We start from the raw sequence: 22,453 nt of genomic DNA, 5'->3' as shown, positions 1-22,453 counted from the left end.
AATTGTTTTGTTCTCTGCGCGGAAAGTGGACGATCGGCCAAGGCGGGGCGGGGGAGAGAGTCCTCTTTCGCCCCCCCCACGCAGCCCCCCCCCCCACGCACCCACCCTCTTCCTGGGATTCGTCGGCGGTTAAGGCGGCCTACGTAAGGTCAGGCCGTTTGTAAGGGAGGGCTCTTTCTTATCTCAGCTGACAACTCCATCGCCCACCTGTCAAAATCCAGAGAGCTGCGCCATTGCTAAAGGGAGGCTAAACAAGTTGCCGGAGCACTTTATCAGCAGAAAGAGAGAGAAGAACACCAGAGGGAGGGAGAGAGAAACGATGGCTCATCCCAAGAAGCGACACACCGGGCTGCTCCTACCAGCACCCCAAACTTTGGCTCTCCAGGCCCCGTAGAAAAAGGGGCAGAGTGAGAGGAAGGGGCCCTGGGAAAGGCAAACCCAGGGCCATGTCTCCCCCTCTGTGGAAGGGTGTGGTCCACACCCCGTGCAAGTCAGCGCCCAGAGACCCGGACTATTCCAGTCGAGCTCCCCTTGTCGGAATCAAGAAGTGCAGCCTCCGGCTGCTACCGAGCTGTGTAAACGCTTTGCTGCCGGCTTCCAAGTAAAGCCGCTGGGCCAATGCTGTCAAAATGACATTTGCTACTGGGACTCAAACACGATTTGGGGGAGGGGGTGCGCCTATTTTTTGAGAATAAGAGACAGCCCGCTTCTAAACCGACCTTCTTTGGGAGGAAATCCCATTGATGTGGAATAGAACTTACTTTTCAGAAAGTGTGTTGATGAGGCAGGACTTCAGCCGCGTGTCGAGAACCGCTACTGGCCACATTTGCCCGCCGCTGATTTAAATTCCCCCCAGAGTCCTTTTTGGCTGCTCAAGTTGCACGTTTGCTAAAGGACCTGCCCCCTTCCTGTTGCCTTCCTTCCTGAGCCCCTGGCAATAACCGAGCAGCATCTCATCAGGGGAAAGGCTGGCTTCGTCTTTGGAGGGCAGCCTTTTTCTGCAAGGGAGAAAGCCTGCGCGGGGCTCTAGTTCGCATCCAAGGAGCCTCGCGACGTTCATATGAGTGTACCTAAAAAGAAGTGTGCGTGTCGGTGTGCGTGGGGGTGCAATCGAGGGGTAGTCAGGCTTCTGGCTGTGCTTAATTCCTAATCAGGATGATGGACAGCAGAGACAGAACAATACAAACTAATGGCTGTGTTGCTGATCACTTTACCCCTTGATTAAAGACACCCAATTATGGCGCAGAACAGTGTCGTAATTATGTTCCTTAATCACATCCAGGAGGTCTAATTGCCTTAACGATGTGTTTCATTAAATGAATTTAGGTATTATAGTCGACAGTTTTCATACACAGTTGTTTTCAAATTAACATAATATTAGACATCGTCATGGAAATTGTTTTAATAATCGTAATTAGACGCACCCAGGCTTTGTCTAGTAAATACTGAGAGACGGTTTCCCCTGGCGCCTGGGGGTGAGCTGCTGCCCACCCTGTCTGGGCTGCCTCAGCCGCTCTGTATAGTTATGATTCTTGAAAAGTTACAGGCTCTGATTCATCTTTCTCTCGATGCTAAGTGGGGCAACAAACATTTAGCCTCTACCCACCTAAGCCGCCCCCCCCGCCGCACGCCTTGGCCTGTCACACCATATGACGACATTCCTGGGGAGAAAGCGAAAGGACGCTACCAACATCGACCAGCAGACCGGAGTGGGCAATGGCCCCAGACACCTGAACCCTCTCTCCCACCCACAGCTACAATCCGGAATCTGAAGCCCGCAGGCCCCAAAGGTGTAGGAACACATGTGGGACGTTCACCCTGCCAAAACAACCTCCCCGACTGAGAGGATCTAGCGAAGGGGGGCGGCTTGCTTGCGTTTGGGGGTCAACTGCCTGGACGCCACAGGTAGAGCAGAGCCGCCGCCTAGGGCACTGTGGAGTTTGGCTGAGGCGTCCTTTCATACCTGTCCGTGATTCCAGGTCTTATCCGATTAACCCGAGGCATTTGGGGGATCCTGCAAGAAGAGGTGGAGTTTTTCCAACATAGATAGTCTTCTTCCTAGTATGACAGCTTTCAGTGTTCCTAAAGCAAGAAACTGACCGCCCCTTTTCTGCTCCTGAATGCGTCCGGGCAAGCAGCCTCCCCTCCCTTCTACACCTCGACCGAAAATAGGCGAACAACAAGGTCGTCTCAACACTTCACTCCTTTAAACAAGAGGGGCCTCCCCTTTTCTGACCTGCCCAAACGAAGCATATAGGAAAAGCGGTGGGGTGGTTGCATTCATTTCACCTCTCTTACAAAGCACGGAGTAATAAAGATTTGTTCAAAATATTTTAATAAAGATTCTTTCCGACATAGATACACATACAAACCATCATACATCGCTGTCATCATCAGATTGACCTATTTAACATATATCACTCTTTACACATCCATGGCCTGCCAACAGATCCATCACGGCTCTCATTTTGCCATCCAGAGCTGACAGACTGAATTTGGATTATCAGCAAGTAGCGGAAAATACCAAGCCCCATCGAGGTGGGGAGGGAAGAAAGAGGGAATGAAAGATTTTCTGGATCTACACTTGATTGGCACCATGATCCACAATTCAGGGATATTTTTTTTTGCCAAAGTTACTTAGAGTTAAGATGTTTTATGTTCCAATGATGCTAATCCTACTCACAAACCAGAAGTTTAAATGCTGATATTAAGGCCCAGACCCTAAAACACACCATTTTCCTTATATTAGAAAGAAGATTGACTTCCAGTGGTATTTATTTTCAAGGCAGTATGTTCGGAAACAAGATTGTACAACCTCTGTTGAAACAGATTGCTGGATCTACTACAACCTTGTTTATCTGGAACAGATATTTGACCCCCACATTGTTGAGCAAACTTAGCCAGAAGAAAATTGCACTGAATGGTGTGATTTACCTCCAAATACATGTGGTTAGGATTAAGATGCAAATTGGGGCAAAACTGACTTCCACTTAACTGGGTTGTACATTAATCAGCTAAAAGTCCAGTACAGTTGTTGGGTCCAAATTCAAGCGCCCCCCTTCCCTCAGCAGGGGCGAGCCTAGAAATAATTTCGGGGCCTAGAAATAAAATATTTCCTAACACAGTTTAAGTGGGTTATGGACTGGTTTTGAAAGCAATCCATATGAATTCATTTTGAATTCTACTTTCTATGGAAACTGATACAACATTACTCCTGGGCCTTATATCACCATTTAGGGGGAATGCATGTGAAAGAACAGCTAAGAAAGATGACCACCTTCAGCAAAAATAACTTCCATAATCAATAGTAAAAAAACCCCTCACCTTATTCACTCTCTTTGAGAAACCAGTCACTACAATCTGGGAAAAAACATTTTGCAAATTCTTGACCAGAACTATTGCCCGATGCCTTCTCCTAACAGTAAACAACTAGAAACAAATCCCTTCCTGCTGCAGATTGTTTCTAGTCATCAACAGCCCATTTCATTAAGCAATTAAGAATACACCTCTCCTCTCATTTTTGGACTGAAGCAATTTATTAAAGCTCAATTTATAAATACAGGGATGATGCAACTTAAAACCCAGATGACCTTTCATAAGCCTCAGCAGCTCAGATACATTAAGATTCTGGCTCACATGTCCTTAGCAAATCGTTTTATAACACTTGGCACAAAGTTTTTAAAGTTAATGTGAATTTTAAGGAGCATTTAAAAGAAAATTCACAGAAGACCCATGCCTTCAACACAGAATGAATATTGTTGACGTGAAAGGGCCATTGAAATAAATATAGTGCCCTCTTGTACAAAGGATTGCAAAGTGAAAAGAAACAAGGTGCACATCTTAAAAAAAAACACCTGCAACACTTCATCCACACAAATAGGAGTTTTGTCATCTCTTTTTAAGCTCACTCTTCACCAAAACTTTGTGCATTTTCACAGGTTCAAAAGTTCAGAGAAAATAAAAAATGCAGGTATTTTCAGAGCAATTTTGCGCGTGTCTAATCTCAATAAGTCTACATTTCAAGTTTGTTTCTTTCCTGGCTCAGAAGCAATGAAATAAAATAACATTTAAAAAACTTTTTAAGTGCCCTTCTTGATTTGTCTGAGTTTACAATCCAACTTGCTCCCACCACATCTAGCCCATGCCCAAACCCAATCAACCCCCCCTCCTAGTCCTCTGCCGCTAATAGCAGTTCCCAGTACTTGGAAGTTTTAAAGAAACCATGTGGAGGACGGAGGATTTTTCTCCCGATCTGCTATTTCTCTTTGTCCACACTCACCCAAAATCATACACCCACCCACCCCAAGAATTGCGATTTTGCGTGCGTGTGTTTACATTTCGCTGAGGTCTCAGTTGCACTTAAGTCCCCCCTTTGCCCCAAGATCCTCCCCTTAAAGGCGGCTGCAGAAGAAGTCCTCCCAAGGGAAGGAAGGATGGAGGGAGCGGGCTGGAGTTCATGTCTCTTTTAAGGCTTCTCCGTGCACTGTTTGCAGAGACTGGACGAGACGCTGTTGAAAATGGCACATTTCTCCGGACACGAGGTGGCGGGCGGCAGGCCGGCGCTGAAAGGGTAGCCCGCTGCTGCCTGCTCGTAGGCCCCGAGCGCCGGGTGCAAGGCGGCTGCCGCCGCCGCCGCCGCCGCCGCCGAACTGGGCAGCGAGGCGGCCGAGATCGCTTGGCCCTGGTTGAGATAGGCGACCAGGCGGCGCATCTCGTCGAGGGCCTGCGCCTGCATGAGGATGTAGTTCTTGGCAAGGAGAAGCGTGGCGATCTTGGAGAGCTTCCGCACGGAAGGACTATGCGCGTAAGGGATGACGGCTCGCAGCTCGTCGAGCGCGTCGTTCAGGTCGTGCATGCGCCGCCGCTCGCGGGCGTTGATATTGAGGCGCAGCGCCTTCTGCTCCTTGGACTTCTTGCCCCCGCCGCCGCCGCCGTGGTGGCTGTTGGAGCAAGCGCCACCCTCGGGCGCCTTCAGGAGGGCGCCCCCCGCGCCGACAACGACCCCAGACCCGCTACCTCCGCCGGGGCCCCGCAGCAGCAGCTCGCAGCGCCCATCGCTGTCGTCGTCGGGGCTCTGCTCCCCGCCGCTGCTCTCGGCCACCGAGCTGCGACTCGTCGTGCTTTGCCCGTACTTGACGCACACCGAGCCACCCAAAGGGTCGCCGGTCACCAGCGCCCCAGCCGCGCCTTCCCTCAGCAGCACCTCCGAGTCGGCTGGCTCGTAGCAGCTGAGGGGAGACGGCGGCGCTTGCCGCGGCTCGCGCTGCTGCGGCTGATGGGCGGCCAGGTCCAGCCCCGGAGGCGAGCGAAAGGCGGACTCCATCCTCTTGGCCGAGGCGCTGAAACTCTTGTGGAATATGTCCTCATCTGAAGGCAGGTTCAGAGCCCTCTCCATGGTCCCAGCTGGCGGGCTCACCTCCTCCCGCTCCTCCTGCCGTCCCCCTCCCTCTCCTGCTCCGCTCCTCCAAAGCGTCGGGCCCGGGGTCTGACTCTGGCTGGGGCTGAAGGGGGTCTCTCCCTTTCTCTCAGAGAGCGGCTCCTCCGTCTGCTCCTTCTTCTTCCCGCCGTTTCAGTCTTTCTGAGGCGAGGCTGCTCGGCCGGCCTCTTTGGCGCGCGTTCTTTCTCTCCCTCAGAGCGCGTCCCTCTCTTCGTCTCGCTCGCTCTCAGCGCCTCTCTCCTCTCACCCTGTGAAGGGCTCAAGCATTGTGAGCTGCCAGCGAGCCTCTCGTATCGTTTATCTTGCTTGGATTCACCTTCAAGATATTTCCGGGACCCATCAAGGGAGGGTAGAAGGGGGGGGGAAAGCCGAGCAGCAGCTTTCGCTTGCTGCTGCTGCTGCGGCTGCTTCTGTCGCCGCCCGTCCGTCACCACTGCCGCTGCCGCCGCCGCCACAGACGGGGGAGTCTTTTACCTCATTATCTCGCTGAGAAGGTTATTATGAAGAAGCCTCGCCTGTTGGGACAGAGCTTTCTATCCAATCAGGTTAACGTTTTAATTAATAGGATTAAAACGGTCACAAACGAGCCCAGGCGCTAGGCTTGGCCCTGAGTCTGAAGAGTTTTCATTTCACACACAGGTCTGGAGGAGAAGACAGGCAGCAGCTCGCGCTTTATAAAAGGCGCCTGCTCCATTATTCTCCCTGCCATCTGTGGGCACAGCTTAACGCATATGTTTGCAAGGCGTTGTGTCCTATTACGAACCCAACAACTGCCTTTAAAGCTTGACATGTGTGGCGACTTTCACTCCTCAATGAGCACACTTAAAAGCCCAACTGAGGTCGAAGAATGCTCTTTGCCTTCTTCTTCAGCAAATCACTGAGCGGCGGTGCCGGGGGTGGGTGGGGGATTGTACACTTTTTCTCCCAGGGCTGCCAGCGGACTTCTGCTAACTTTGCGCCAACACCAGAATAACGCCCCTCCACGCCAGCCCTGTTTACAAAGGGGAGGGGAGGAACTGCTTGCTTGTTTATTGGCCGTCGAACTTCACCTTGGGCTCAACCCATTGCTCTTAATTACTGTTCACTTTTAAGTAAACGCTCCCTTTTATTTTATTATTTGTATTTTGGAAAGGTGATTTCTCCACACACACCTTTTCCTCATCCACTCTCCCCATCTTTCCATTCTTCCAACGGTATCAGACTCATTTGTAGTGGAAAAATGGGAAAACAACAGTCTTCAATGAACTGATTTGGGGTGCTTATGGAAGGAGGACTCTCCTCCCTCTCACCACCCAACTCCCAAACCACGTTCAGACCAAGGACTTGGGTGTAAGCCGAATTTAGCCTGAGATCCTAACTCGGAAGTTGTGGGCTCCACCGTCGAAAGCATGGGGCTTATTTCCGGTTAAATTTGTTTTAAGATGGCATTGCCATCAAAGTCCTGCAGATTTACAGTTTGTGGACGGCGTTTCTTATTAGTGAGCGCTTAAAGGATGGGGTTTCCTTAATAGATGGATATTTATTTTACATCAGACTCGTGTTTTATTCGTATTGTCATCCTCAACCTGCTTCCAACCTCCCCCGGCACTTCTTCATACTTTTCGGGCAGTATGAAGCCAAGAAGCCAGACTCTTCTTTAAAGTAGATCCCTCTGATCCTCTAGTCTAGAAGGAAAAAACACACAGCTCTTTCTTTTTGCATTGTTCGCTTTCTAAAAGCTCAGGGCATATATGTTTATATGTTCTTTCCCCACTCTTATGATATCACTAAATAATATTTCCCAACACTTCTATTAAATCATTCTTATGTGACAGAATAACTGAAGGCTATGAAATTTTGGGTTTCTCTGGTTTCATTAAAAACCTTTTAATTGTGTCTTTCACAGTTGGCCCCAGGTGTTGGACTCTTTTCATTACATTTTGCTCTAATGTGATGAAATTCTAATTCTCTCCTTACCATATGGTTAAATTTCCCCATTGAGAATTAGCTGAAAAAGAAGAAATAATCTATTAATCTCTGTAATAGATTCACAAATGAGGTTTGCCACAGAACCTTGTTTTTGAATGGCAATATCAGAACAGTTGGGTGTCTTGTTCCAGCGAAGAAAAGGAACAGGCGACAACAGACTCGATTTGAATTCTTCACCTGGGAAAGAATGAAAAGAAGCCAAGCCTCAGCCTCCCATCTCTCTTCCCACAACTGACTGGAGATTTACATCTACAGAGCAGTCGAATGTGATACACACAGTCGCCCTCGTGCCTCTCCATTTCACAAAGAAGCAAGTCAAGCCGATTAAAGAGACCCCCTTCTTCTCCCGCCCCTCCCGCAGCAGCATTTGACTCCTACTCAAGTCCCTGGATGAACCCCAAACTCCCCACCTTTCAATGTACAGCCTTCTTACTAATGGCTCTGTCCATGCCAGTCACACAGCTTATTGGTTTCTCAATTAGCAACTGCATTTTCGCTAGAACCGTATCCTGAAAATCCTGTTAATCAGCAGGATATTTAATATCAACTTCTACAACTTCTGGGATGAGGGATACTATTATTAAAACGTGATGGAGATGGAGAGTCTTTTTCTCCTTCCGCTAATAGCTTTAGTGTTTAGAAGACAGACGGCTTCGTCGTCATTGATCTATGATGCTTCATTTACTCTCCAGTCACCCCCACCCCACCCCACCCCACCCCCTTTTTCGTTGAAACTTTTCGGATGGCGGCTCATCTTGCCCACTAAGCAGTTTGGGAAAGGCTGAATAGCTCAAGTGTTGATGTGGTGTTAAAGGTATTTCATCATCACTACCAGAGCTCTGCCTGATCGCATGCAGAATGAGGGACTGGTTAGCTGAGTGATTGATGCCCTGTCAGTCTCTGGACAGGTGGACCACTCTAAGATGAGCAGGTGGAAGAACTGTTAGGTCATACCATCAACAGTGCGATTCAAGGCGCCGAGTGTCTTTCGTTTTCCCCAGCGAGTCCGTCCTTCTATCCTCGTCATAAAGAGGGTCAATGACTTCCTGATTAAACGCAGCAGTACTCTCTCTGCGAGTTTCCATCTCTTCCCGGCCTCCCCCGCCCCTACACACCGCCTCAACAATCCTCAGTAGTTTGTCCCGCTTGCTCCAAGACGGGCAAGCTTTCTGTAAGCCTTCCAGCTATGCACGGCTCCAACAACACATACAGTTCACAACCATTCCTGCGCCTGAATCGCTCGGCTCCTCTGTAGCAAACTCCTCTCCTGAATTCCCCAGAGAAGATAGCTGTTTAATAGTCGCCGCTAACTTTCGTTTGGAAACCGGCAGAAGACTTTATGGAAGCTTCAAATGCAGGGCTTATAAAAAATACCCGAGGAATTGGTCTTTGTGGTTTATGCACTCGTAAACTTTTGCTGATTGCTTCTGGGAAGTTGTCAGGCATTTAAGACTGCGTTTATCTTACAGCGCAATGAAAACACATCTGGCCAATGTCTCGTTACCTGGTTTAATTGTAGCGCAGCCCTATGTCACTGACGAAGCTCCCTCTCTTCCGTTATGTCGGTTGTCGCAAACAGCCCGCCCAAGTCTATAGGGATAAGAAGTCAGAGACGGAAGGCGCTAACAAATCAAGCAACTTGGCCATTATGCCTAAGAAACGTAAACTGCTGGTGAACTTTGCTAGACTGCGGGGCGGTCCTCCCCTTTGCAACTGGGGCGAGCAGGCAGGGCTGGGAGAATTATGCCCCATCACAAAAGCAGGAAAGTCAATTCAGTACGTGCAAAGTATCGCCCTGGACAGGCCGAGGTCTGCCCTGACGTTAGGCAGGGCCCAAGGAAGGCAACCGGGGTGGATGAGCATTACAAGCTTCTCTTAGCAGCAAAGCCATTTAAACATCAACAGGCCCAAATATGGCAGGTTATTAATGAAAGACGGAGAGCCAGCAGTTTTCATGGACTGTCAGATCACATGGAGGCTTGGATGTTTAAAACACATCAAATGATAACCACTTCAGAGTAACTCCCTATCCTTAGCACACTTGAATATATATGTTCCAGGTAAGTGTTGAGAGAGGAAAAGCGAGATCACACCATGCATTTTCATGAGTCCCTGAATGCGCAGGAGGCCACTACCTTGCTGAAACTAAGCAGGTCTGAGTCTAGTCTGTGGCTGGATGGGAGACTACCTGGGAACCACATGTATGCCGCCTTGTGTTCTTTGATGAAAGAAAGACGGGGTATAAATAAATAAATAAATAAATAAATAAATAAATAAATAAATAAATAAGAAATCAAATAGTGACTGGCACTTATGAGAATAGCAATTAGAGCTGCCTCGCGTCATCTAAAAAGCACCCCCCCAGACAATACTTTTAAACGGAGGCAGCTCACCCGTTCACCTCCGAGTCCAGAAAGTGATGATAAGACACTGGAGCCATTCACGGGGGAATCTTAAAAGACCTCAATAGATAACTCTTGATGAAGTGGCAAACCGGGTAGTACACTCATAGCAAACCCTGTGCACCTTGACTCCGAAGTAAGTCCCACTGTGTTCAACTGAGTTTAAGGCCTCGTTAGTGTGTTGTCGGATTCCAGCGTTAGCTTTAAAAAGTAGGCAAGGAAACAAACAAACTGGTGTATGCTCTTAAAAATAAATGGAACTGCTCTAGGAACTATCCCGATTAAAGTAATATTCTTGGGATATCTCATGACACTTCGATGGCACTTACTTCCAGGAGTCTATGGTTACAATCGCAGCCGAAGACACACAATTTCTTCCTCCTCAGGCGCACAGATTTCAATTTCTCTGAGATTAACTCAGTTGGCCATATTCGGATCGCAATCTAGCAGCTATACCACCGCCCCTGTTTTTGAGAATATCCCAGCAAATAAATAAGTAAATCAATGTCCCCAGGTACTGCAGAAAGTTGTGCTTTCTTTTGCTATGAAAACCCCATGATGAATGTGTAGCCAGCCATAGGCAGCAGTTTACTCGTAGCGAGGCGTATTTTATAAAGATTAAAGAGCTTCACAGCGCATATTCCTAAAGCTCTGTAAAGCTTGGGAAATATTCAAAGTTTCTTTGACATTCCGAGAACAGGTGATATTGAGGTTAGTAGTAAAACCAATATTTGATTTCCTCCCTCTTCTCCCTCCACTCCATTCATCTCGTTGGGACATTTCAAAGGGCTAGAGACTCGATTACATGTGGATTCTTTCTCGTCTATAGGAAACGGGCGTTCCACGTTTAATCACATTTACCTGCAAGAGGCACCACAGATTTCTCAGCAAAAGTAGTGAGGTGGCTGCGAGTCCAGTCCCACCGTCTGGCTTCCGAGTAAACATATTTTAGAGCCGAACTACCAGTCAGTGTGCTTTGTACTCTGGCCTAAAATCATGGAACTTACTTCCGAGTAATGTGCGAGTTATGCACTGGGGCTGTAGGTAAAAACGCCAAGGTTCCATTCCATTTTTTCAGCGAAACGCACCCAGTAGCTTCCTGACCTCTTCCCTCCTTGTTAAGATTTCTTTCGGGTTCGCGTTAATCTATGTTGCCCAACGCATTATTGCACCGGTGACTAAGGCTGTCTTCCTTATCTAAGAACAAGACCCATTTAACACACTCGGACTTACTTCTGAATAAACACGCCTAGGATCGCGCTGTCTTAAAGCTGCAATCCTACGCCGTTTACAAGGGAGTAAGTTTCGAACTCTGTGGGACGGACGGGCTTCTGTATAAACACCCTTAGGGTCGCGTTACACCTCACACTGAAGCCCATGGAACAGGGTTATTGAACCCGTGGCTAGTTTTTCTGGTGTTGTCCCTGCTTAACCAGAGGCCGAGGAGAGAGAGAGAGAGAGAGAGAGAGAGAGATCTAATCAAGGCCTCTTCTGACAAATGGCATCAACTTTCCCTGGATTCAGTGGGGGTTCGCGTTGATCACCAAGCCCTGCTTCCCTTTAGCGACTGTTGGGAGGTCGCCAAATGGTTACTTGTGTGTGGTCTATATAACAGGCTGGGTCAATGTTTCGGAGCAAGAGAAGGGGGGGGAGACTGTAGATCTATAGACCAAGAAAAAGATCTAGAGAAGCTCTTGTGGGAATATAACCCAAAACGTCTACATCTAGACAGCTCCGAATAAATTGTCCCTACGCTTCTCCTCTGCTTTTCCCTCGTTGAAATGATTCCTTTCTTATACGTTACGTGTCTGGACTTCGACGTGCTGGACGGCAACAGACTCTGAAGTGGTTCTAGATGTCCTCAAAGGCAGAAAAGTTGTGAAGAGCACCGTGTCTGCGAGGGAGAGGAGGAGGAGCGAGGAGGGAGTCGTACCTTTTCTTCGGAAATTGCTTCCCTTTTTGTCTGCCTTCACAAGCAGGGTTAAATCAACACGACCCCCAGGGACTGATCCCGTAATTAAAGCAATCCCTTGAGCTGTGCATTTCACAGTTTCATAAGCACAACCTCAAGAGGGGGAAAGAGAGCTGATGGAGCGCACGTTTCTTGTTCAGGGTTGAAAAAAACACCTTTTAGAAAACAGGAAACACCTTTTTAAAAAGTACTCGAGGTATGCTTCGCAGACCGATCCATCAAGCACTCAAACCAGATTTTCCAGGATTTAGGTTTTTTTCACAGCTCAGTCCCAAATAAGAACTTCTTGAATAACTATAAAAATCAGTGCAGTTTCAGTTCGCTTAAATTCCGGTCCAATTTTTTTTTGTAGGTAGCTAGTGTTGATGGTTCCCGCTGCTTCTAGACTAGAGTAACGCAGAGAACGCCAGAACATTTGATGAAGATGACGCGATGGAGACCATAAGAGAAAATATGGATGGGTTTGTTGAAGAGCATTAAATGTAGGATAGAATTTCTGTCAGTAGACCAACATCGAATGGCTTTTGTTGCTGTTTGTCCTGCTTTTTAGAAACGTAAAGCTCTCACTTGAAACTTTATGTTGCAGACCATTAATATACATACAGCACACACACTCTTTCTCAGTAGGGGAACCAGGTGAGAATCTTCCCGAGACACGTCAGTTTAGAAGCATGATGAATGTTGAGGAGGTGGGGAGCTGGTCACAGGATTTTTATGTTGCCCTCCTTAACTTCTTTTCTATATTACTTTTTACAGCTATACAGAGTAAGGTGTACATATGCAATGCACACGTGACAAAGTACAAATGAACACGTTGCTTCAGTTCTCTGTAATCTGTCATATATAGATCTGTCTCGAAAATAAAGAAGGTAATACCTGCCTCAAAATAAAACGGCCCCAAATATAGTACATTTTACATGCAGGTAAAATGCCATTTTAATAATATTTAGAGATCATGTGCTTGTGATTAAAGACTATCTCCCCCGCCCAATTCCATTTTTGTGCATTTTAAACTATGTCTATTTCGACTCAGACATAGAATAAAGTTATGTAGCATTGGTGGTTCTCTTTAATGTCCTTCTCAATTAAAAAAATGAAACCTGGATGAGAACTTAAGGGTTTTTCCGTTATGTGTTCTAGTCAGCGATTTAAAATCCACAGCCCCATCTCCTGGCAAAACAGAAGAATTGCTTCACTTATCTTTGAGACTAGTTAATACAAGTTCAAATAAATTGTAGCTAGTATTTGTGTGACAAGTATCATTTTCTCTAACACTTGAAAGTAGAATATCCTGATCGTAAATACAAGCATGTTGCATATCTTAAGTCTGCTTTCCCCATGTGCCTTGATTTCACCTGTTTCAGATGGGATGACTTTTCTTCTAAAGGACAAAGTGTGCAGCTTCTAGAAGAACTTCTAGAAGAACTGCTGCAGATGGAGGCAGTGACCAGTGATGCCTTTCACCAGCTTAAGCTGCTGAGCTGACTTTTGTCCTTTTGTCCCAGGCAATGATTTGGCCTAGGTCATCTGTGGTTGGGTAACCTCTCCAACAGATTACTGCAAAGAGCTCTATGTGGGACTACCTTTGAAGACAGTTTAGTAATTTCAACTAGTGTAGAATGCTGCAGGTCACTTTAGTATGCAGTGTGCCTCTGAATACTAGTTGCTGGCAATCACATAGGGAGAGTGCTCTTGCATTCAAGTTCTGCATGTGGGCATCTTATGAGCATCTGGTTGGCCGCTGTCAGAAAGGGATGCTGAACTTGATGGGCCTTTGGCCTGGTCCAGCAGAGCTCTTCTTATGATGGGAATGAGTTCCAGGGAGCATATTCTAGGCTTATGGAACTCCCTTCCTGTGCAGATCTGGCTGTTCCCCACATTAATTTCACTCAGACATCACCTCAAGACCTGTTTATTTGTGCAAACCTACAGAACATAACAAGAGTGACGATACTGGTATAAGTGTACAGTGATGTATTCCCTCCCCCTCCAAGAAAGTTTTGTTTCATTTTTGGTATACAACTATCAGTACAGTATAAAACAGTACATAACAATTAAATAACAAAAAAGGAGAGCATTGGTCATAATGTAGTATCAAAAGAAGTCAAATTGTTGTTGATTGTCCTTTTTAAAATAATTAGTCTCTTTAATATTGTATTTTAGATTGTTTTAACTCTGTTTTTAAGCTTATGTTTGTAGATGTTCTTAGTTACCCTGGGGTCTGTGTGAGAACAAAACCTGAAACATTACTACTACTTTGACTATGACAATGACAACAACTACTACTAGTATCTTGGCTTAGTTATTCTGGCTTCCTGTTAGCTTCCAAGGCCAATTCAAAGTGCTGATGTAGATTTTTAAAGCTTTACACGGTCTGGACCTTGCATATCTTAAAGTTCACTCCTCCCATATGTATGTACTTACCTATTCCCTCAGATCTGTGGGGGAAGCACTTCTTTGTAACCCATCCTCTACAAAAATAGAAACAGAAAGAACACAGAACCATATAACTTCTATGACTGGTGTCACACTGCAGAATACTTTACCAAGTGAAGCATGCCTGGTTCCATCTTCCCTTGTGGACTGGCCTCATCTAGAAGTCATTGCTTGCTTGCTATCTGCAGCTGGAGCTGGTATTTTTTTATTTTGACTTTCATCTGAAAAGTTTTGGGCTTTGTTTTATACTGGCTGGCTTTGATTTTTATTATGTTTAGGGGAATATTTTTGTTCCAATTATTTTATTGTTTCTGTTCTGTTGAGCACTGCTTCAGATGTCATATATATGAATCAAAGAATACTCACAGTGTTGGTATAATGACCCATCACTGATTCTAACAACTTGTTGATGCAGTCATTTGTAAGTGAGAATGTTTCAGCACACTAATACTACTGAAAATCATGTCTTTTAATTATAAAGATATTATAGAATCATAGAATTATAGAATAGTAGAGAAGGTGGTTACATGGCCATCAAGCCCAACCCCCTGATCAATGCAGGAATCCAACATAAAGCATATTAGAAGCTCAACTGGAGTGCATACCGCAGACCAGAAAAGGTACCACCAGGGCCAAGAAGATGCCAGCATGGTTAACGAGCAAAGTCAAGGAAGCTCTTAGAGGCAAAAAGTCTTCCTTCAGAAAATGGAAGTCTTGTCTGAATGAAGAAAATAAAGAAGAACACAAACTCTGGCAAAATAAATGCAAGAAGACAATAAGGGATGCTAAAAAAGAATTTGAGGAGCACATTGCTAAGAACATAAAAACCAACAACAAAAAATTCTATAAATACATTCAAAGCAGGAGACCATCTAGGGAGGCGATTGGACCCTTGGATGATACGGGAGTCAAAGGTGTACTAAAGAACGATAAGGAGATTGCAGAGAAGCTAAATGAATTTTTTGCATCTGTCTTCATAGTGGAAGATATAGTGCAGATCCCTGAACCTGAACTAACATTTGCAGGAGGGGATTCTGTGTTGGGCTGTTGACCCATAGGCATTACTGTCTCTAATTGTTTTCCATAAAGCCTGCAAGTTTGGAGAAGTAACTGTTATCTCCTGGCCTGAGAGAGCGCAGACTTCCAAGGCCAGCGGTTGTCATGGTAACGTGAGATAGCAACTGGGAAAGTTCTAACAGAGTCTGTAAGTTGTGTCTTCTGTATATTGCCTCTGAACTGAGAGGTTGTCTTCTGTGTTTACCTTTGGAGAGAGATGTACCAGAAGGGGGGGTGACTGAAGAAACTCTACATGTACTTACTCTTAAGCCTGATGGCCCTAATGTCTTAATAAAGACTCTTAACCTGATCTAATGCATCTGAGAAGTTTCTTGCTCAACTTAACTCCAAAGTAACGTATGCTGTGTCACGCAAGAACCGCCACCATCAACAGGGTTATGGGCCCAGATCCACAGCGCGTTACACAAGAGTAAGTTGCTGGTCTGAATGGCAGATGGAGTTCCAGAGAGGGCAGCGTGATTGATTGTGCCAGACAGAGGTGAGCAGGATGGCTGTAAACATGTCTGGAGGCTTGCCAATGGAACGACTTAATGAAAAGAATTATAGCAGTTGGAGGCCAAGGATGCGTGCTTTCCTAGTAAAAGAGGATTTATGGGAAGTTATAGAAGGAAACCCCCCGGTGGTACCGACCGAGGCCTGGAAGCGTCGAGACCAGAGGGCGCAGGCGTTTATAATCTTGGCTCTATCGGATTCTCAACTGATGTGTGTGAGAGATGAGCCGTCGGCTAAACAGATGTGGGACGCGTTGCAGGATTTCTCCCAGAAATGGCAGCGGAGGCAGAAGGCGCAGAGAGCCGAGCTGATGGAAGCTGTCAGAAGCAAAGAGGCGAAAAGTGCCGTGCCGAGGGAGGCAGCCGGAAGCAAGCAGGAACAGCAGCGGCTAAAGGCTTGTTATGGTTGCGGAGCTCGTGGGCATCTCCAGAGAGACTGTGCAGTCAAGCGAAACTCCAGGGACGGAGGCTGGAAACAAGGCAGTGTGAACTTTGTTTGTAAACAGAAGTCTCAAGATTTAGAACCTGTTAACTGGATTCTTGACAGCGGTGCGAGCCATATATTAATCACAGACAGGAGTTTGTTTTACACTTCAGAAGATGTGCAGGACTTTGTTTTACTTGCGGATGGTTCGCAGAAGAATGTGGAGGCTCGAGGACTGGTGAAATTTGATAAACTTGGAATACTGTCAGATTGTTTGTTTGTACCAGAATTGGCTCATAACGTATTGTCAGTCAGAAAACTGGTGAATTCTGGGTATTGTGTGACATTTGACAGAGGAAAATGTTTTGTGCAGAAAAGAGGCAAAGTTGTCTGTCAGGGTTTCATGACACAAGGGCAGTTTAAAATGACCATGGGTGTGAAGTGTGCTGATGCCTTAAGTTTAATGGGGCGGAAAGCGAATGACGGTCAGAGCTGTAAGAAGACAGCTGTTAAAAGCTCACAGCCACAGTATTCATGTAATGCAGTCAGGCTGATGCCTGAAAGAGTGCATCACAGCCGAATTGACAAGCCACAGGGTAAGAGACGTGGCAAACGTGCACCTAGAGCACAAGAGAATGCATATTTCAGAGTTTGGTGTCCAGAAACACAGCAATTAATTCTGAGCAGAAGCATTAAAGTTGCAGAGAAGCCTTGGGATCAAAGGCAAGCAGTCATTCACACAGGGGCAAGTGACACACAAGCGCAAACATTTAAACCAGATCTTGACATAAAAGTGGAAGGCACACAAATTCCACTTAGAGATGCTTTAAATGAAACGAAGATCTTTGTGGGAAACGAAGATCGAAGAAACGTAAGGCTGAGGAAATGGAGGATCCTGGGCACGCTGTGCCAAGCACAAGCACAAATGGGGGGGGCAGAGAGAGCAGAAGCCCTAGTGCCTTTAAGACATTCTACAAGATCAAACATAGGGAAACCGCCTGAAAGATTTACTGTGGGGGTAATTACCAGCCCAGGTATGCATAAACAAGTTGAAATGGATCCTGAGACACTGTATTTGACTTGTGTTCAGCCAAAATTTGATTGAATAAAGTTCTAGCAAAATGTACAGAGATGTTCTGAAATGTACTGCAATGTACTGAGATGTAATTTGGATCTGTATGATGCAATGTATTGAAATGTATTACCTTTGTATTGTAGAAATGTATTGCTGAAGTGGAAAAGTTATAGATGCAATGGAAAGTTTTGCAGTCTTGATGGAAAAAGGGGAATATGTTGGGCTGTTGACCCATAGGCATTACTGTCTCTAGTTGTTTTCCATAAAGCCTGCAAGTTTGGAGAAGTAACTGTTATCTCCTGGCCTGAGAGAGCGCAGACTTCCAAGGCCAGTGGTTGTCATGGTAACGTGAGATAGCAACTGGGAAAGTTCTAACAGAGTCTGTAAGTTGTGTCTTCTGTATATTGCCTCTGAACTGAGAGGTTGTCTTCTGTGTTTACCTTTGGAGAGAGATGTACCAGAAGGGGGGGTGACTGAAGAAACTCTACATGTACTTACTCTTAAGCCTGATGGCCCTAATGTCTTAATAAAGACTCTTAACCTGATCTAATGCATCTGAGAAGTTTCTTGCTCAACTTAACTCCAAAGTAACGTATGCTGTGTCACGCAAGAACCGCCACCATCAACATTCTGAGGAACTGAGACAAATAGTGGTAGCAAGAGAGGAAGTTCTAGCCTTAATAGACAATATAAAAACTGACAAATCACCAGGCCCAGATGGCATCCACCCAAGAGTTCTCAAAGAACTCAAATGTGAAATTGCTGATCTGCTAACTAAAATATGTAACTTGTCCCTCGGGTCCTCCTCTGTGCCTGAGGACTGGAAAGTTGCAAATGTAATGCCAATCTTCAAAAAGGGATCCAGGGGGGATCCCGGAAATTACAGGCCAGTTAGCTTAACTTCTGTCCCTGGAAAACTGGTAGAAAGTATGATTAAAGCTAGATTAACTAAGCACATAGAAGAACAAGCCTTGCTGAAGCAGAGCCAGCATGGCTTCTGCAAGGGAAAGTCCTGCCTCAGTAACCTATTAGAATTCTTTGAGAGTGTCAACAAGCATATAGATAGAGGTGATCCAGTGGACATAGTGTACTTAGACTTTCAAAAAGCGTTTGACAAGGTACCTCACCAAAGACCTCTGAGGAAGCTTAGCAGTCATGGAATAAGAGAAGAGGTCCTCTTGTGGATAAGGAAATGGTTAAGAAGCAGAAAGCAGAGAATAGGAATAAATGGACAGTTCTCCCAATGGAGGGCTGTAGAAAGTGGAGTCCCTCAAGGATTGGTATTGGGACCTGTACTTTTCAACTTGTTCATTAATGACCTAGAATTAGGAGTGAGCAGTGAAGTGGCCAAGTTTGCTGACGACATTAAATTGTTCAGGGTTGTTAAAACAAAAAGGGATTGCGAAGAGCTCCAAAAAGACCTCTCCAAACTGAGTGAATGGGCGGGAAAATGGCAAATGCAATTCAATATAAACAGGTGTAAAATTATGCATATTGGAGCTAAAAAATCTGAATTTCACATCTGCGCTCATGGGGTCTGAACTGGTGGTGACCAACCAGGAGAGAGACCTCGGGGTTGTAGTGGACAGCACGATGAAAATGTCGACCCAGTGTGCGGCAGCTGTGAAAAAGGCAAATTCCATGCTAGCGATAATTAGGAAAGGTATTGAAAATAAAACAGTCGATATCATCATGCCATTGTATAAATCTATGGTGCGGCCGCATTTGGAATACTGTGTACAGATCTGGTCGCCTCATCTGAAAAAGGATATTATAGAGTTGGAAAAGGTTCAGAAGAGGGCAACCAGAATGATCAAGGGGATGGAGTGACTCCCTTACGAGGAAAGGTTGCAGCATTTGGGGCTTTTTAGTTTAGAGAAAAGGCGGGTCAGAGGAGACATGATAGAAGTGTATAAAATTATGCATGGCATTGAGAAAGTGGATAGAGAAAAGTTCTTCTCCCTCTCTCATAATACTAGAACTTGTGGACATTCAAAGAAGCTGAATGTTGGAAGATTCAGGACAGACAAAAGGAAGTACTTCTTTACTCAGTGCATAGTTAAATTATGGAATTTGCTCCCACAAGATGCAGTAATGGCCACCAGCTTGGATGGCTTTAAAAGAAGATTAGACAAATTCATGGAGGACAGGGCTATCAATGGCTACTAGCCATGATGGCTGTGCTCTGCCACCCTAGTCAGAGGCAGTATGCTTCTGAAAACCAGTTGCCGGTCCAACAACATCTGGAGGCACACTGGTTGGGAAAGGCTGACATAAGTTATAATTGAAATTTATTTTTGCATAGTGTAGGATAGCAAATTCTAGTCAATGTTGGCTATGACAGAGTCAATACTAGGTCTCCGCTAGTGTTCTTAGGACCTTTTTTCACACATGATTAGTGGAGGCTGGTCCACTAGAACAAGTGGGGCACTGCCCCACCAACCTCAGTCTGCCATCAGCCAGCCTCCATCTGCCTGTCTTCTTACAACAAGTCCAGGGGGTGGCACTGCCAGTCAGCTTCCTCCTTCTTAGTCTTAATGTTGATCTTCTAGAACGTGGCAGTGAGGAGGAGGTTGGGGACAAAACCAGAGTTGGTTGCCTCTGCTTGTTATTGGCTCCGGCTCTGCCTGTCATTGGCTCTGTCTCCACTTCTGTTGGGCTCCTTGGCTTCCGACCCACCAGTCCCAATGAGCACCAGCCACCACTGCACATGGTTTTAGGAAGAATGTCTTATAGCTGGGATTGCACTGCTTGCAAACATTGATAATGTAGCATAGAACATGGAAGAGAGTCAGCTGTACATCCCAGCTGGTGTAGGTTTTGTGTTGAAATTCCAGACATTTAAAAAGAAAAAGAAAGATTTAAGCATCACTTGTGAAAAGGAATGGGCCTTGTCACTGAGGGAAGTTTGGCTGTAATCCTGCACAACAGGCATACTGTGAAACTCACATAAACTTCAGTGGCATTTAAGCTGCCAAACTGTGTACTAGACATTAGTGATTAGGACATAGGGCCTCTGAACCCACAATGCCAAGTCAGTAAAGATGGACAAGCCATTTTGATACTATGTTGAAAGTAAGATCTCATCCAATACTGAGAAAGTTAGTTATACTTAAATCTCTGTTAGAACAAAAAACAATGGAACAAGTCGATCATAACTTTCTCCAGGTTAGGACTTCTTTATATGGTCACCAATGCAGTCATTGCCATTTGGCAGCGTCTGCATGAGAACACAAGTGGGACTTGCAATAAAATGTTGCAACATGGAATGCTTCTGTTCACCGTTCCAGTTATTCATTTATGCCCTCCTCCAGGATGCTCAATTCCATTCTCACTCCCACTTATTTTTCTACTTTCTTCCCCAGTAGCCAGTCACCATTCATGGCAACTGAGTATGAACAGTCCTCATTGGGCTATTTTGGTGGGTGGGCTTTAATATTTCCCCCCCTAACGGTTGTCCAGTTAATATAGAGAAGCCAAATGTACAATTTTCTTTTTTTGTGCTTTTGCAAACACTAATAAGCCTGCTGATATATCCCTTTTGTACATAAGGACTAGCATTCACCTCTGAAGTTCAGAAATACAGGGGATGATAAAGTATCATACATCTTTCCATGAAATATCAAAAAGACAGTGAGCAAGCAAGAGATTCTCAGGCTCCCAAATTAGAAACATTTGTGAGCTCCATACAATAATTTATTGAGAACATTATACCTAAAAATGATACAAGAAATATAGTTACCTGTATCTGAGAGTCATAGATCCAAATATCTAATGCAAATAGATCTTTTTTTTACTGTGAAACTATTTTTAAAAAGTAAGCTATATTCTTTCTCCAGTCACCTCCTAGTGTCTTACCAAATAACAAAAATAAAATAGTAGATCCTCTCTTTGATTACTTTGCTAAATTCATATTAAAATCTTTTAGTACGTCATGTTTTTCAGATGCCTGATTGTCAGCTTTATATTTCAAGAGATGTCACCAGCAATACAGGTACAGTCAAGTGATTCCTTGTAGCAAAGCTCTAGGTCCTATATACATTTTATAGTCATAAAAATAATTTATTGATAAACTTAAACCTTTTCCAACTCAACTGACTTTTGATTTAAATGTATGTTCTTCTTTTTATGGTAATCAGTTGTGCAGAATACTTTCCCTTCCAGAACCAGGTTTTGCTATTTATCTCCCAAGCTTTGAAGATATGGGAATGGTATTCCCTAAAAGAGAACATGTGAGCTGGCACAGAGAAATCTCAGTCTGTATTTTACAGTTACATTATGTGGAACTGCAGATCCAAGGTACCAAATCTTTTTCCTGTTATTTCTATATTTCAGTTTGTCTTCATTGTAAAATAGACAAATATGTCTGCATTAAGACTGAATTAGATGAAAACAATAACTATGAATTAATAATTAACAGATGAAAAACAATAACTAATAATAGATTAAACATGTTACCTTGTAATTATTTTTTTGGAAACCTTACTTTGGGCCCAATACTCTCCCTGTGGGTGTAGCTATGTATGTGGAAGGGAATCAATATGTGTATTAATGGAGCTATATTCCCTTCCTTCACCTTCTTGGGGACACACACACACACACAAGAGAGAGAGAGAGAGAGAGAGAGAGAGAGAGAGAGAGAGAGAGAGAGAGAGAGAGAGAGAGAGAGAGAGAGATTAGTATTTTAACAAGAGGACTATGCATGCTTCCCATATAAACATGCAGATGTCCCTTTCCTCCCCAGGGCCCTTGCCCATAGGTTACTCATGCACAATATGATAATTCTCTCTTACCCATGCAGCTGCATCCATGTGAGATGGATTAAGCCCTTCAAATTGATTTAATTAATCAATCAATTAATTACAGGATTTTTCACACTGCCTTACCATAGATCAAGATGGCACAATAACTCCAGATCTAAAATCACATGCTCAAAAACAGCAAAACCACTAAAATGTAACAATCAATAGCAGGATTTTTTTTTAACCCGGAACTTACAAAAGCCAAAGGCACAACTGTCATTCAACTGCCCTCTGAAATGATACAGTTTGCATCTCTGTGCTCACTGTGCAATCCTATGCATGTATACATGGAGGTAAGTCCACTGAGTTTAATGAGGTTTACTCCAGGTAAATATGCATAGGATTGGAGACTTAGAGAGAATAATTGCA

General features: G+C 45.0%; 1 protein-coding gene and 1 long non-coding RNA gene across 2 annotated transcripts; both read right to left on the bottom strand.

Moving 5' to 3' along the window:
* Window positions 1-2,352: 2,352 nt before the first annotated feature.
* BHLHE22 (basic helix-loop-helix family member e22) lies at window positions 2,353-6,087 on the bottom strand. Its single transcript, XM_061602714.1, has one exon. The coding sequence runs from the start codon at window positions 5,393-5,395 to the stop codon at window positions 4,466-4,468; it is 930 nt and encodes a 309-aa protein (XP_061458698.1). The 5' UTR covers window positions 5,396-6,087; the 3' UTR covers window positions 2,353-4,465.
* Window positions 6,088-7,141: 1,054 nt separating this feature from the next.
* On the bottom strand, window positions 7,142-10,255 carry LOC133373190 (uncharacterized). Its single transcript, XR_009759625.1, has 4 exons — window positions 10,137-10,255; window positions 9,799-10,008; window positions 8,910-8,995; window positions 7,142-7,582 (listed from the first exon to the last, which is right to left on the bottom strand). It is a non-coding gene; the product is annotated as an uncharacterized LOC133373190 (long non-coding RNA).
* Between the last annotated feature and the right edge of the window lie 12,198 nt (window positions 10,256-22,453).

The sequence above is a fragment of the Rhineura floridana genome, chromosome 1, assembly GCF_030035675.1.
Source record: "Rhineura floridana isolate rRhiFlo1 chromosome 1, rRhiFlo1.hap2, whole genome shotgun sequence".
Lineage (NCBI taxonomy): Eukaryota > Metazoa > Chordata > Lepidosauria > Squamata > Rhineuridae > Rhineura > Rhineura floridana.
The sequence above is the reverse complement of the archived record's forward strand: the minus strand, read 5'-3'. Positions and strand labels throughout refer to the sequence as shown.

Coding starts and splice junctions, on each gene's coding strand:
- BHLHE22 (XM_061602714.1), bottom strand. CDS start 5,395: ATGGAGAGGGCTCTGAACCTGCCTTCAGATGAGGACATATTCCACAAG.